This window comes from Nanorana parkeri, unplaced genomic scaffold, assembly GCF_000935625.1.
Source record: "Nanorana parkeri isolate BGI_ZX_2015 unplaced genomic scaffold, ASM93562v1 scaffold661, whole genome shotgun sequence".
Classification (NCBI taxonomy): Eukaryota; Metazoa; Chordata; class Amphibia; order Anura; family Dicroglossidae; genus Nanorana; species Nanorana parkeri.
Window position 1 is genome coordinate 624,597 of NW_017306929.1, and position 16,676 is coordinate 641,272.

General features: G+C 41.7%; 1 protein-coding gene across 1 annotated transcript; it reads left to right on the forward strand.

The window, feature by feature from the left end:
• Window positions 1–468: 468 nt before the first annotated feature.
• On the forward strand, window positions 469–12,656 carry AMDHD1 (amidohydrolase domain containing 1). The gene is made up of 9 exons (XM_018563392.1): window positions 469–816; window positions 1,499–1,605; window positions 2,348–2,412; window positions 4,003–4,280; window positions 5,825–6,050; window positions 9,814–9,938; window positions 10,863–10,956; window positions 11,416–11,576; window positions 12,534–12,656. Exons 1-9 carry the CDS (start codon window positions 680–682, stop codon window positions 12,637–12,639), a joined length of 1,299 nt encoding a protein of 432 aa, XP_018418894.1. The 5' UTR covers window positions 469–679; the 3' UTR covers window positions 12,640–12,656.
• Window positions 12,657–16,676: the final 4,020 nt, after the last annotated feature.

Here is a 16,676-nt window from a genome sequence, read left to right on the forward strand (position 1 = left end):
ACTATGTATTTTGCAGCAGAGGGCGCAATATGTGTTTTGCAGCAGAGGGCGCAATATGTGTTTTGCAGCAGAGGGTGCATTGTGTATTTTGCAGCAGAAGGCGCACTTTGAGAGACATTAATCAAAACTGGAGCAGACAACAACTGGAGCAGCTGTGCATGGCAACCAAGCAGCTTCTCTCTTTCATTTTTAAATCTTAACTGAACAAACTGAAGAGAGAAGCTGATTGGTTGCCATGCAAAACTTCTCCAGTTTTTGTCTGCTCCAGCTTTGATAAATTGCCCTCTATGTTTTTTGCAGCAAATGGTGCACTGTGTATTTTGCAGTAGAGGGCGCACTATGCAAACTATTTCAAAATTCTGGAAAACAATAAGGCAAATATTTACATACCGGTAGTTACACATCACCTAACCAGATACCTACAATATAAAACACATTGCTTTGCCATAAACAAAGTGAGTGCTAAAAGCAGAGAGCAGTGAGCCCTGAACAGGCACTTTTGACATGCTTCAGTTCTAAGAAAATTAACATGAGGGAGGTTACAAAACCCACCTGCCCCTTGTTACCTCTGTGATCTCTGTAGCCTTTGTGCAATACAAATTCTCTGCTCTGGGTTGTGTAAGTTTAACATAGATTGGTTTTCTAGTGGGAAGCACTTTGCAAGCTTGCACTTATTGAAATGCCCTGCAAATTTAAGCTTTTGTTGGAAAATGCAGAGCAAATGGTCCTTGTCTGCCGGAATGAGGAACAATTCCTGCTCCAGGAAGGAATGCAGCATTTGGCAGTACTGGAGAAAGCCAGCCTGGTGATTGGCAAGTAAGTCAGAGCGTTTTTTTACTTTCTGAAATCAGACATATAAAAAAAGCACTATGTAGACTATAGAATAGTCTAAAGCACAAGCACTTGTATATACCACGTTTATCATTACACTTTGTAATATACTGTGCTGCTGCTTTAGTTTTCAGGAAGCACTAAGTTACTTTAGCTCTGGTTGGTACATTGGGATTCTTTTAGAATGTCAAATATCTATTTCTGGCAAAGCTTTCAACAAAAGTAAGCTTTGAACCACAATTTCAGTCTCTATTTTAGCCTCGGTAAACCCCAAATCCAGACATCATGCATAGTCTGTTAGATGCATCAAACAGTCGAGAAAAATATGACATTGGTCTCTAATATATTACGCACTTGCATTTTATGAATTTAAACCTTCATATTAAAGACTGGCTAAGGGTGTTTTATATTACTGCAGAACTCCTTTTACCCGTGGGGGGCAGAATTTATGAATGAAACTAAGATCTCATAGGAAATTTGTCTGAAATTTAGTTTTTACTCCTTCTGCCCTGTGCACTCTGGCCCATAAATACCCCATACAGTTTAATTGACTTTTTTTTATTTTTCTATGTATTTTTAGCTATTAACCCCCATAGGTCTATACATTTTTATTGCATACCACTACATAATGACTCATTATGCAACAATCTGTCAATGTTTTTTGTAGTGATGGATTCATAAAGGCTGTAGGACCCACAGAGTCTATACGGAATCAGTTTTCTCAAGCAGAATTTGAGAGAGTAATTGACTGCTCTGGAAAATGTGTTTTGCCAGGTAAGTGGTTACAAGCCACATTTCCCCCCTAACTGTACCCACAAACACAAATCATATGATTTTATGGCAAAAGTTTTATTAAATAATTTCAAACATTTAAATCACAATGAAGTGCTACCACAGATTGTGGCACCTGCCGCACCACCCTTAATAACTGACAACTCTCATCGCTTTCCGACTCTCCCATATGCACTCAGCATCAGAGTCCCTATAATATGTTGCTGGCCTGCTTGGGCTCCATCCTGAAGTTTAATTCCATCTGGCCTCAGCTATCCATACTGTAGGAGGGCAAGACATGCTCCCTTCTATAGAACATCTACCGTGTTAGCCATGTACCGTCTCAGCCTCCCTTTTTTTTCTTCCCTTGGTATTAGAACTGCTTGAGAGGCTACCAAATCCACCTTGCGAGGTGCTCCTATTCACCAAAGGGCTCTCACAACACAATAAATCGGACTGAGAAGCAGACCAAGATTAGGGGGGGTGGAAACCTCTTCCTCCTGGATGAAAGGAAGGCTGTCCCTGCTGCCCTTACCTTTACACCCGTGTACCTGCTCCTTCTCCTCCCTTACTCCTCCCTTACTCGTCCCTTCCAATTGTGAATCGGCCTTTTCTTGTAGTATTTGCATGGAAAGGCAATAATAATGCTTTATAAATTGACCCTATAGTTTACGTTTTAAGAATTGCCAACTACATTTGTAATATACACATGAAAATCATGTTTTGATTACATCTTGATTTTCAGGATTCGTGGATGCACACACTCATCCTGTGTGGGCTGGTGATAGAGTGCATGAATTTGCAATGAAAGTAAGTTATACCCACTTCTATATACTCCTATATGTTCACTCTATACATCAAGATATGCATTCAAAAAGATGCTGGGTTTTGCTCAATACTGGCTTGATAGCTTTGCACTGTTCCTGAAATGTTGTTGGCCAAAGGTTCAGCCTACAAAGATTTGGATTCAGCTCATCCCAAGGATTCATGGCACATACACCACATTTTGATAATACTATCTGCACATTGTAGTGGTTAAAGGCATTCATCAGACCAGGGAAACTATTTGTCTGTCTTCACTCATCCAATTTTAGTGATCCTCTGACTACTGTAGCCTCTTTTTCTGATCTTAGCTGACAGGAGTGTACCCAGAATGGTCTATTACTGCATTATCCAATTTTTTTCCAAGATATATTGTAACTGTTTCTACTATACACTTTATACAATCGTTTTCCTACAAAAACCATTTAATATATGTCTCGGGATTCCCTAGACACTATGGATTAGCAAATGAATAATCAGAGTCCTCCCCTTTTAGGCTCTCTAGCTCTAATTGAAATCATGGGGGAAGGAAGGGGGATAGAGGGTGATGAGTTGCTGTTCTGACTCACTTGTATGCAAATAACAGTGTATGCTACTGAGCTCAGTGTATGGAGCTTTTTTTTTTTCCAATAGAAAACCAGAGACCCTATATACAGTTAAATATACTATTCTTATACAATGCCTGAACTCCTAAAGAATGCCATGGACACACTTTAGAATTCTGCTGTAACACTGCACAACGAATATTGGTACTTGTGACAGATTCATGTACCTGTTAGAAACAAGTACATGAGTTTGTCTCACGTAGGCCAGCAATGAGACCTCCGTGCCTATAGTGGACAAGCCATACTCCATGCAGTTTAATGACATTGACCCTGATAAAATCAAAAAACTCAGCATTACTGAGCTCCCTGCCCAGCCACTGCACATGTCACAAAGGCTGGCTCAGTGGCTGGGAAGTTTTGATGTTAGGTGGAGCCTTATGGTCTGTCTTCCTTGTGATTGGCAGTGGGCTGATTACACAGCCACTAGACGTCGTGCTATGCAATTTGCCCACTGTCGTTCACGGTCGATGGCAAGGTAAATTAAGTTAATAAGAAAGTAGTCTCTCAGAGTTCCATATCAAGTCCACCTTCCTTGAGATTGACGGCAGTGGATATATTCCATGGCTGCTAGACAGCATGACGTTTGCTGTAAGTGGATTTCAGCCACTAACTGGGAGTAATATTTACCCTATCTGGGTATAAAATGCTTCCAGCAATGTCATTTCCTGCTCATCTGATTGGCTCACTGCTTTTCCCAGGAATTTTTGTTGACAATACTGAGATGTATTCTGTGACTATATCAGGCAGACCCTTCCACCTGGCATCTAAGAAGGAGGAAGTGATTGGAATTTGCATGTGAGTTTTAGCCTAACGGCAGGAGGTAAGTTCTATGAAGTTTGCCAACATCCTTGCAATATGTTGCAAGGAATGCAGAGGGTTTTTTTCTGAACAAAACTGACATTTCTCCTTAACTAAATACATAACTGTGATAACGCCTATTAGGTTCCATCTATATTTGTTCACTTTCTTTTAGCTTGCAGGTGCTACGTACATGGACATTCATCAGGCTGGAGGAGGAATCCATTTTACAGTGGATCATACAGGAGCTGCTTCAGAGGAAGACCTATACTTTAGTTTTAAACAGCGCCTACAACGAATGCTCAGGACAGGAACTACATTAGTAGAGTGTAAGAGTGGATATGGCTTGAAACTGGAGACAGAACTGAAGATGCTAAGAGTGATTGAGCGTGCTCACAGGGAAATGGATATTGGCATCTCCTGTACATACTGTGGTGCCCATTCAGTGCCAAAGTAAGATATCTTCTATTTGTGTTGGAAGGATTTGACAGCTAACATTTCCATTATGCACAGGACTGAGAATGGAAAGGATTAAGTGAAATTGTGTTAAGCTTTTACTATAAATATCTTTTCAGTAAGTCACTTCATTTTTAAATGGAAGTCTCTTTAAGCGCAATTCCTATAGTGTAAAACAAAATTGCCTGACCCTCCACTGGCTCTATATAATATTTAGATACCTCCCACCCTCCCATCTCCTAAGCCTCACTCTCTGGCCCTGCACCTTCTCACCTCCAAAGCCTTGTTGTTTGGCTCTGCACCTTCTCACTTCCTAAGCCTCGCTGTCTGGCCCTGCATTCTCCCACCTCCTAAGCCTCGCTGTCTGGCCCTGCATTCTCCCACCTCCTAAGCCTCGCTGTCTGGCCCTGCATTCTCCCACCTCCTAAGCCTCGCTGTCTGGCCCTGCATTCTCCCACCTCCTAAGCCTCACTGTCTGGCCCTGCATTCTCCCAGCTCCTAAGCCACGCTGTCTGGTCCTGCATTCTCCCACCTCCTAAGCCTCGCTGTCTGGCCCTGCATTCTCCCACCTCCTAAGCCTCGCTGTCTGGCCCTTCGCCTTCCCACGTGCTAAGCCTTGCTTTCTGGCCCTGCACCCACCTCCTAAGCCTCACTATTGGTCTATCATTGTAGTGGGAATCCTCAGTGGCATATTACATAGTTACATAGTATTTGAGGTTGAATAAAGACATTAGTCCATCAAGTCCAACCTATTAGGATCTCATTCTAGGAGTACCTGTACCCCTGTATATTACCTGTACCCCTGTATATTACGGTCCCTTAAGAAATCGTCCAAAAGTTTCTTGAACAATGCCACATTATTTGCTGAAATCACCGCCTGTGTACAGTGAGTTCCAGACCCTAACTGATCTTACTTACTGTGAAGAACCCCCTTCGCCCCTTGTGCTGGAATTTTTTTCCACCAATTTTAGGTGATGGCCTCTAGTTTTTGTAACGGAGTTAATTTTAAACAGTTTATCGCTAATGTTGCTACCACCATTAAACATTTTGTACATGGAAATCATATCCCCCCTTAATCTCCTCACCTCCAATGTGAACATGTTTAAATTTAGTAGCCTTGTCTCGTAGCTCTGGTCCTCCATACCCCTAATTAGTTTGGTTGCCCTCCGCTGGACTTTTTCCAACTCAAGGACATCTTTTCTTAGTACTGGTGACCAGAACTGGACCGCGTACTCCAGATGAGGTCGAACCAATGATCTATAAAGTGGCAAAATTATAGACTTGTCCCTGCAATACATCCCCTTTTTAATACAGGACAAAACCCTGCTAGCTTTGTTTACAGCAGCCTGGCACTGCAAACTAAAATATATTTGGCAAGAGAGGTTAGGATCAAGCATGCAACCAGCAAAGCTGGTGAATATTGGACCACCCTGAGTGCTGAATATGAAAACTGACTGGATTTGCAGATGCTAGCAGTGGATTTCACTTGTAGCAATATACTTTATTGAATGAGTTACTTGTTCTCATTTGCATTTTTCTAGAGGAGAAAATGTAGAAACGGCAACTGAAGACATAATTGAAAATCACCTCCCTGCCCTCAAGCAAATGGCTCTAAATGGGGAGATTCATTTAGACAACATTGATGTCTTCTGTGAAAAAGGAGTGTTTGACCTTGAGTCAACGAGAAGGATTCTTCAGGCTGGGAAAGCTATAGGACTACATTTGAATTTTCATGGGGATGAACTTAACCCTATGAATTCTGCAGAGGTACACATCTTAATATTTTTATTTTTTTATCCTTTAGGTGTTCTTACTAGAGCTATTTTACTTTCATGTTCATACTTTTTTATCAGAATTATAGTTTCATATATGTCATACTGACACGGACAATCGCTATTTATTTTGCTGTAATGTCTGGAGCTAGTTTTTGTCACCTAACCAGGCCAGAATTTAGCTTTCAGACTTTGGAGCCTGCATTATTAGTTTCAGTGGAGGCTTAGGCACTGATAACAGATTAAGTTCGCACCACATCGAGGTCATCTCCAGACCAGATTGTTTCCGGACCCAAAATGCATCCTAATGTATCCCTATGCTATTTCTGGCCTCTGTTGACACCAGCGCAGCCCATTCCAGACCAGAAAAACACTGCTTGTCTAATTTTGTCTGGTCTAGAACGTATCAGAATGAATACAAATGCATGCAAACGCACCTGAAAGCCTATTTGTAAGCTAAAAAAACACGGCTGCAAAATTGTGGTAAAATCACTGCAAAAATGCGGCAAAATGCAATGTACTGCATTTCTAGGTCTGGTCCACAAAATGTCCAGACCAGAACAGTTTGTTCCCAGATCAAAAAAGCATCCAAATGTATCCCTATGTTATTTCTGTGCTCTGTTCACACCAGTACAGTCCGTTTCGGTCCAGACAATAAAAATACAGCTTGCCTCATTTTCTCTGGTCCTGAAAGCACTGGAATGCATTCAAGCGCACTGGACTGCACCTGAAAGCCCATTTTAAGCTAAAAATTAAATCCTGCGCTGAACTTGGCAAAAAATGCACTGCACTATGTTTTCCAGATCTGCTCCAGATCTAGTCCGGACATGGTGTGAACATAGCCTCAAGGTGTGGCCCAACTCCCCTGAATGCAGCCCACCTAGAGAAATGACTTGGTAATCAATCCAGCAATCTTCATTGTGAGGCCCTGTCTGGATCCGCATAGCCTTGCTTCAGAAATTGTCCCCATTGGGCTCCTTTTGATTGTGCTCATGCATGCATCGGCCTTATTCATTCCTATGGCGACAGCTATACTCTGCTGGAACCTGCCATAAATACAGTTCCCCATAGGAATTAATTGGGCCCTAAAACCTTAGGGTACATCTAAATCCCAGAACATAATTTTAATATTTTACAGATTACCATTCCTGAGGTGTGGTGGCTGTATTAGTTTTCTTTTTTCAGGCTGTTCAAGTGCATTTCTTGCACAAAAAAAACCTGTTGATCCTGCCAGAAATATTCTGTCCTTGTCATTTCCTGTGCACTCAACTGAAATCCTAACCATGCTATCGGCCTTCCTAGCTATCTTCTGTAAACTGCAAAGCAACTCCACCTATGTAATGGAGAATGGCCTGCCTGCTGTTTTATTTTACCTCTGAATATGAGGTTTGAGTGAAATTATGCTCATGGGTGAGGTCCTGGGTTTTTTTTTTTCTTCTGGGTTGGATGAACTGAATGGGAAAAAAACATCTTCCCTTCTTCACAGCCTTCCCTGTGTCTAATTTGCGTCTCTGCTTCATTTCTTTCTCAGCTTTTTTTGCTATACTGTACATTCAATTTCCTGTCTGCTGCCCTTTCTACCCCTTTTTTTACTGGCTTTTCCTGCCTTCTCTATAAAAATTGATTTGTTTATATAATGGCTGTAACATTTCTTAGCATGTTGTGCATTTTTTTTTTTTTTTTGGAGAAATAACTTTGAGGTGTTGAGGGTAGTGTTCTGAGTGAACCTTGACACCTTCTAGAGCAGGGGTGCCCATTAGGTCGATCGCGATCTACCAGTCGATCGCGATGTCCGCTCCTACCGCCGTGGGGCTTCTCCTCTGGATCCCCGCTGCTCTCCCTATATGTATGCAGCGGGGATCCGAGAAGTGAAGGAACGCTGCAGCCAGCGGAGGAGGGGGTGGAGGAGGGAGCCACTGTCGCAGAACTAAGGCTGAGCGGTGAGGAGAGAGAGAGAGGGAGACACTCGGCCAGGATCTGACAGTCGGTGCCTCTCTCTCTCTCCCCTCACCGCGCGGCCTTAGTTCTGTGACGGCGGCTCCCTCCTCCGCTGCCCCCGCGGCTGAAGTGCTTCTTTTACTTCTCCTCCGTTCCCCTCGCTGCCTCTGCACAGGAGAGCAGCGGGGATCCAGAGAAGCTGAGCCCCCATGTGCGTGGCCGAGCGGCGGAGGATCGGTACATATCAGTGATATGTTCCGATCATCTGTGCAGGACATACACTGGAGAGATCAGCTGATCACTCCGGTGTTTTTAAATAACTGGGGACACATAGTACTATGTGTCCCCAGTTATGAATGAACAGCGTATGATTTACATCACTTCCTGTTCATTCATGAGTTTCTGAATGGGGAGTAGCACTCTGTACAGAGGCTCCTCCCCATTCAGAAACTGGATGATCGTAAAATATTTTCTGAATGAATTTGAAGCCTCTGTGCTTTCCATTCCTTTAGAACAGAGGCTGCAGAAAAAGAGATTGAGGACACAAAGTCCTCAATTTCTTTTTCTATTTTAAAAGGGAAATATTAGGGGGCTGTTTAGACCCCTAATATTTTCCCAAAGCCCCCCAACAGTGAAAAAAATTTAAAAAACTAAGAAATAATATCAATAAACAAAAAAAATCCTGGAGGTAAGGTGCTGGGTGACATCACACGCCTGTTGGGGGGTGGGTGGGGGGAGGTTTGCCTCGAGCGCAAAAGGAGCTGGCTTTGGCTATGCTCCCGCAACTACCGGCTGAATGTGTCAGACGCCACAGATGGAAAGGGGCGGGACACCTCTTCCCCATGTGCAAAGTCGGCCACACCCATGTGCAACGTGGGCCACACGAGCACCGCGGGAGGACAGGATGCCGGGGCCTCTAGAACGCACTGGAAGGTAAGCTGGCTGACTCCCTGCGTTCAGGGGCAGGAGGGGGTGTGGGGTTGTATTGAAGTCAATTGCACCCCAGCCATGCCCCACGTCCAGTGCGATCTCCTTGAACACGGGTGCATTAGTGCCTGCATTCTGGTCAAGTGCGATCTGCAAAAATAGTGCTTGCAGCATTTTTGCGGATCGCACTGGACTGTAACGCAGGCACTAATGTGTCTGGGTTCTGGGTGCAGGTGATAGGCACTGTGGGCGAGGGGCTTGGCTGCGGTGCCATTGACGTCAATGCACCACCACGCCCCCTCCCGCCCCTGAATGCAGATGTTTATTTTTTTTGTTGGTAGATCTCATTGAACTCATCATTTGAAAAGTAGATCCAGTTAGGCCCAACAGTTGTGTGTGGGTTTTTTTTTTTTTTTCCTTGCTGATTGTGTCCACTAAGGGAGATGCCCCTTCACTTTCGGTCTCAAAAATACAACAGTAAGTAAGAGGAAATATCTCCAAAACAAAAGGTGTCCCCAATGGAAGATTCACCCTCGCCTACTGTTCCTGTGACAATTCTAAAATTGATTTCCCATCATCTGTACTGAAGGCAAACGGAGAGGGTGAATCTCCTCAACAGTAATACAAACCAGATAGGGGACTTAATCCTTCCACATTCTCTAGCCAAGTCAAAAACCTTTCTAGACGTTCCCTATAACATAGCAAATTTTAACTTTTTGATTTCATGTCCACTTTTAGTTACGTTTTTAGTTGCTAATTGTCTGATGGAAATATTTTAAAGCTCATGCTTGACATTTGCCTTCTGTATTCTTTGTAATGATGATGAATATTTATAAATTGTCATGCATGTTCATTGGTTTGACCTTTTTTTTTGTTATTCCTATATATTTTAGCTGGGAGCAGAACTGGGAGCACATGCTGTGAGCCACCTAGAGGAAATAAGTGATGAAGGGATAACTGCAATGGCTGCAGCCAAATGTTCTGCCATTTTACTGCCAACAACTGCCTATATTCTAAGGTAATACACTGTCTTCTAGTTATCTATACCAATTTTGACTTTAAACGTCCAATCTAAGTGATGCTTTTTAGCACACAATGGCATTAAGCAGATGTATTAGTTTAGGCTGAAAAGTCAAGCAGCACCTATACATGAGTCAAGCCAGGCATCTGCTTTATATGTGATCTGCTATTGGGTTTATTAGACAGGTCAGCAGATTTACTGCTACACATGTATATCTAATATTGGTATCCTGCTTGCAGAATATATTTTTACAGCCCTGTTGCTCCAAGCTAAGAACATTTTGGGTTAATTCCAATCCCTTAGCACGTTCGGAAATAAAGTATATAAGGGTCAGTGTTGAACAGCTTTGAGCTCGTGTTGATGACGACATCAGTTTGAGATGCTTCTGAGATCATCCAGAATTAATTGACAGATGCATTTGACCTCCTTACCTGTACCTGACCTGCTTCAAAGGGGTTTTGTATGGGAATGCAAAACTTGTTTCAAGGGAACAAAGCCCATTGACACAGGCCCTTTTAGGTTTTTCTCACCTCTCGGTCATCAAGTGAGCTCAACAGGTCATGTTTTTCAAGATTTCTCTTAGAAACAGTTGTGGCAATTAGGCTGGACTCCGACAACAGATTTATTTATTTTTTTTATATATATATATACATGTATGGAAACTACTATTTCTAAAACTGCTAAATACTGCCAATATCTGTCTGATTAAAGTATGTTGTCACTGTTCTCTGAATGTATAGCCTTCACCCCAGACAGCTGAACTTCTAGACTAGACTAAATGCGCACAGCAATATCTGGCAATAATTGGCTGTTTGAGTTGCTTTTCCACTTCGATACTATGTAATAAGTAATTATGCATATTTATTATTTTTCCTAGTCTAAATATTCATGAAAACTGTATTTATTTTCTGTTTCTCTAAGACTTAAACAACCTCGAGCTAGAGACATGCTCAGTGCTGGAGTCATAGTATCTCTTGGGAGTGACTTTAATCCCAATGCATACTGCTTCTCCATGGTAAGTGCTCCTGCTAACCTTCGTACTATTTAGAGTGCAAGTTACTAATGTTCTTCTTTTTCTTTTTTTTTTTTTAGTTTGTATAGATACACCAACCAATATTATAGCCATTTCCCACTGATGTAACATGCATGTGGTAAGCGGCCACAGTATATCCCCTCTTAGACAATTCTCAGCAGAACAAGTGTCCTCATTGACAGATTTCCTCTCTATTCCTATACTGATGACAGAGGTCACCAAGGCAAATAGAGGGCAAATCTATCCAGCAGAAATACGGGCCACAATAAAAACCTTAATGGTTTCGGACTTTAAAAAAGTTTTGGCTTTAGGTGCACTATAAGCCCTGATGTAAATGAGGGCTTATAGATAGAGCATTCTAAGTCTGTTGCTACTGATTTGTATTTGTTTGCTGTAGCAGTATTAATCTACTAAACTTTGTTCCTTTACTCTTACTTTCAGCCTATGGTCATGCACCTGGCCTGTGTCAATATGAGGATGTCGTTAAAAGAAGCTCTTGCTGCCGCTACAATTAATGCTGCATACTCTCTGGGCAGATCTCATACAAACGGTTCTCTTGAGGTTGGAAAACGAGGCGATGTTGTTATAATAAATGCCCCAAGGTGTGTGTCAGATGCCTCACATACTTATTATCTTGAGCGTTTAATGCAGTCTTTCCCAACCAGGGTGCCATTTTACCCTGGGGTGCCTTTTGCCTTCAGGGGAGCCTTGACATTTTTTTGCACAACATCATACCTTTCCATGGTGAAGGCAGACTTCTGATTTGAAGGGGGGACTCTGATGTTAAAAGGAGATTCTGTGTGAAATAGAAAAACTCCTGATGTAAAAGTGGGACGGTTCTAATGTGAAGTGGTACATTTTACGCATGCCTCGGTACCAGAGTGCCAATCCGCATGCATGAGAGGTTGACCAATCAAGGTGGCTGGAAGAAGACCAAATAAACATGTTAGGCCCAGGGAGGGAGCTTGTGGACATCACATCGCTTATTTTCAGTTTGGATTGACTTGGGAAGAGTGGATCACATTTATATTACTGTCAGTGAGATTTTGCCTTGCATACTGTCAGGATGAGAAATAAGGGGAGTGTTATCACTGGGAAAGAAAAACACACAGTATTAATAACCAGACAGAGGTTCTAAGCCTTCCCAATTTTACTGATAATGGGGCCACAAATAAAAACCTGACAGAGGTTCTTTAGGTTTTCAGTTAATTTGCACTGCCACCTAAAAATATTTAAAAAGGAATCGATCACCAGTTAGAAATACTGTACATGTGAAGGAAATCAAGTTTAAAAAGAAAACCAGGTTTGAATGTCTTTTCATCATATTATCTTATGTGCCCCTGATCCAAAGATCTTCAGAACACCCAAAACTCAGAAAAAATTAATTGCAAGAATTCCACTAGCTCCTTGGTGACTGTTTGAATATATTTTGAGTAAAGTTTTATGCCCGTTGTATAGCTTCAAACAACTGCAGAAGTACATAGTATAAAGTGCCTATTTATGCATATTGTATTGCCTACCAGTAGATATATATATATAATTTTTTTTTTTTTTTTCAGGTGGGAACATCTGATTTATCAGTTTGGAGGCCATCAGGAGTTAATTGAATACGTGGCCATCAAAGGAAAAATTGTCTACAAAAATGAAAGTGTTCTTGACCTATAAAGATCTAATCCAGAGAAGAAAAAAAATCTATTTTTTTTTGGGAGAAGTTTTTGCAGCAGTGTTGTGGACCCGTATTTGTACAACTAGCACTATTTTCTCTAAATCTCTCCATGTTCCTGCCTGTACTCTCAATGTAGAGAAATACAACAGCTAATGAACTGTTCTTGTCTTAAGCGGTCCATTACAGTAGTAAAGTGTGGGGGGCGTGAACAAATGGCAAAAGCTCTCTAAAATGAATTGCACCTCTCTGTCCTGACTCACTCATGGTTTGCTACAACAATCAGTAATGACAAATAATGCTTAAATGTTCTATTCAAGAAAATACACACATTTCCCAAAATCTTGTCCAATGATTTATTTCAGACTTATTTCTAGATTTCAGGTGCAAATAAGTTAGACCACCCATGGCATATATAATTTGTCAGAAGAGGTTTTGATCACCAAGTTGTCATGGAGGATGAAATGGAAATTAAGACTGCCTCTGTATTGGAGCCTCCAAATTGGAGAAGCTCTGATATGCAAACATTGACTTCTTTCCTAAAGTTGAGGGCTGTCATGCCCCTCCTGTCTCCAGCAGATGGCTATTACCGTGTTTCCCCGAAAATAAGACAGTGTCTTATTTTTTTTTTGCACGAAATAAGACACTAGGTCTTATTTTCGGGGTAGGTCTTATATTACAGACATCCCCGAAGATAGCGCTAGGTCTTATTTTCGGGGGATGTCTTACTTTCGGGGAAACACGGTAATTACTGGACCTACCTATTATATTTAAGAATCATTAGTTATATGCTGGAAGTTGTGGCCCAACCCTAGACTTAGCAGGTAAAGACTGTGGGGGGAAATTTATCAAAGCAATTGCGAGTGTTTGAACTTGCATGGAATATATTTGCACCAGATTTATGATGCTAGTGGAATGTTGTTCATAAATGGGGTTTAATAGACTCCAGGAAAGAAGACTTGTAACTCCAGGTAAAAAGCTTAACTGTCGTATCTTGAAGTGGTCATGGTCGTGGGGACTTCTTAAGTTGTGATTGTTTTCTTAGGTGATGCTCCAGTTTCATACAGCCCAGAACAAGTGTAGATGAAAACATGTTCAAAAAACATGCAACTAAAAATGTAGTGCAAGCTCTGAAGAAAACAGGTGCAAAACATGTGTCAAAATTGGGGCACATGTTGAAAGACAGATTTGCACTTAGAAAAATTATCTAAGAGGCTAAAACTGTCGCAATTGCTTTTGATTCCCCCCTGTGTATGTTAAAGTGCCTCCATTTTCAGGGGTCCCAGGTCACTTGAGGAGAAATTTAGGTACAAACTGTACCTTTTTCAGAGGGTGCTTTACATTTATTTTGCTGCTGTAGATCTTTTGTTCTGTGGAAAAGGTTCTTGAAGAAATCATAGAATTCAGTGAAGGCAAGAGTAATTTATTTATACCACTGTAGGCAACTATGCATCCAGAACCGCATGTTTATAGCACAGTACTTCTAAAGTAGTCCTATGTCATGGAAGGACAGTGTTTTCCACCAACATCCCAGGAAACACAAAAAGGCAGGTCTTTGCTGCACCATGGGTCAGCATATTAATGAGATCAAATGTGCCATGGATGGCAGCAAACCAGGGGGCACACCTTTCAGATATGCCTTTGTATCAGATGAACCCCTTTAAGATTAAAATACGGGTTGTAAAAGTGAACCGTATGCCCTGTAGAGAAGACCTGGCAGGAAACTTGAACAGCTGTCTGGCCCAAAAAATAGGGCCTCGGCAGAGTGCTGTAATACTTTTAACACTGCTTGATTAAACTAAGGTCTAATCCAGCCAACATTTGATTTTAGCATGAAGCACCTTTTCTATAATGCCAACATTCACAAAAGGCCCTGCTCCAGTGAAGCTTACAATGTGATCTCCCTGCATTAGGCCTACAGTACACATAAGACAGATGGAACTGTATGCATGGCAGTTGACTAATTCAGCATATGTGTCTGTATTATGGGAGGAAAACACACCTAGAGAAAATCCAAAGGCATGCAAACTCAATGCAGATACTGTCACTATGATAGGCAGTAATTATTTCTGCCAGTCTATACTGAGTGGCCAGATTATTATGACCACCTGACGTTTGGATAATTTTGCACTGAAGTTGCTAGAGGTCCAGACCATTATAAATAGGGAAGCAGGTTGTTTACTATGACAGTAGAAGTGATTTTCTTCTGAAGATATGGGTAAACAGCCTTTGAACGTGGGATGATTGTTGGCGATTGTTGGATGATTGTAAGAGCAGCTGTTGTTAAAGTGTTTAAAGACTGGACTGTCAGCCGAAAATCTGGGTCTGAAGGTGCGAATTGTGGCCGTCAGCGACTAGTCAATGTTAGGGCAGAACGGAGAGTGGCAAGACTGGTACCAGACAATAGAAGGGCAACAGTGCATCAAATTACTGCAGATCTTAATCGGGGATCCTCTCAAATGATCTCTGAACGCACTGTTCACCGTACACTGGATCGTATGGGATATGGAAGCCGAAGGTCTGTTCGAACACCTTTGCTGTCTGCAGTTAACAAGATAAAACGTCTCCAGTTCGCACAGGAACACAAGGATTGGACAGTCGAGCATTGGAAAAAAGTCATGTGGTCCGATGAATCACGTTTCCAGTTGCATCATGCAGATGGCATGAGTACAACCCTTCAAGCTGGTGGGGACAGTGTTATGGTTTGGGGCATGTTTTCCTGGCATGATTTGGGCCTTTTAATTCGTGTGGAACAACGTCTGAATAGCACAACATACCAAAGTATCGTTGCTGATCAAGTTCATCCTATTATGTTGATGGCGTATCCCAATGGAGATGGCTTCTTCCAACAAGACAATGCGCCATGCCACGGTGCTCGTATTGTGCAGGAGTGGTTTCAGGAACATGAGGGAGAATTTACATTGCTTAGGTGGCCTCCACAATCACCAGATCTCAATCCAATTGAGCACTTGTGGGACGAAGTTGAAAGAGGCATCAGGCAGCTGGTTCCACAACCATCAAATCTCACAGAACTGGACTGTGCTATACATCAGGCATGGTGTCAGATTCCTCGCATTACTTTTCAACATCTCGTGGAGTTAATGCCAAGAAGAATTGCCACAGTATTGTAGGCAAAAGGTGGCCGAACAGAGTACTGATGGGGTGGTCATAATAATCTTGCCACTCAGTGTATATATTAAAACAAAAATATATACAGTACGTGGCCAAAAATATGTGCAAGCCCCTTAAATTATAGAGTTTAGTTGTTTGAATTATATGCTGTAACATTTACAGCACCCCCTGCATTTCCAATCTTGAGGCAACAGTTTGAGGTAGGCTCTTTCCTGCACCAGTATAACTGTGAACAAAGCCAGGTCCATAAAGACATGGTATGATGGTTTTGGCGTGGAGGAACTTGTGTTTAAGTAAGTTTACCTTCATTAAACACCTTTGGGATGAACTGGAATGCCAATACGAGCCTGGTCTTTTTATTCAACATCAGTGCCTGAACTCATTCACTATTTTTAGCAGAAAGGGCACAAATTCATACAAACACGCTCGAAAATCTTGTGGCAAGCCTTCCCAAAATAGTGATTAAAGTTATAGCCACAAAGAGGGGATGACTCCATAATTGCCATGGTTTTGGAATGTGATGTCCACCAAGTTCACATAGGAGTTTTCCACAAACCTTTGGGCATATAGTATGCTATACTACTTGTGGTCAGTGTGACTGTTCTCATCAAATTAATCATATTAATTGGCTTATCATCCACAAATAACACCAAACCTCAAGTCACCCTCCTGGTTCATCTTAGGACAGTAAGAGATTAATATATTTAACATTTGTACTCCTGGTTTAACGAGTGTTTGAGCTTTGCACCTTAACTTTGACTGTATTTGAATGTAATAATTAAGTTATTAAATCTACCAGTTAATAAACAAAGAACAGGCTAAATTAATAGCATGCATTGTTTTAAGTCTCGGCCTATATTTTAATGTTCTTCTTTAAATCCACTGTATATATCTAAAGTAAACAAAC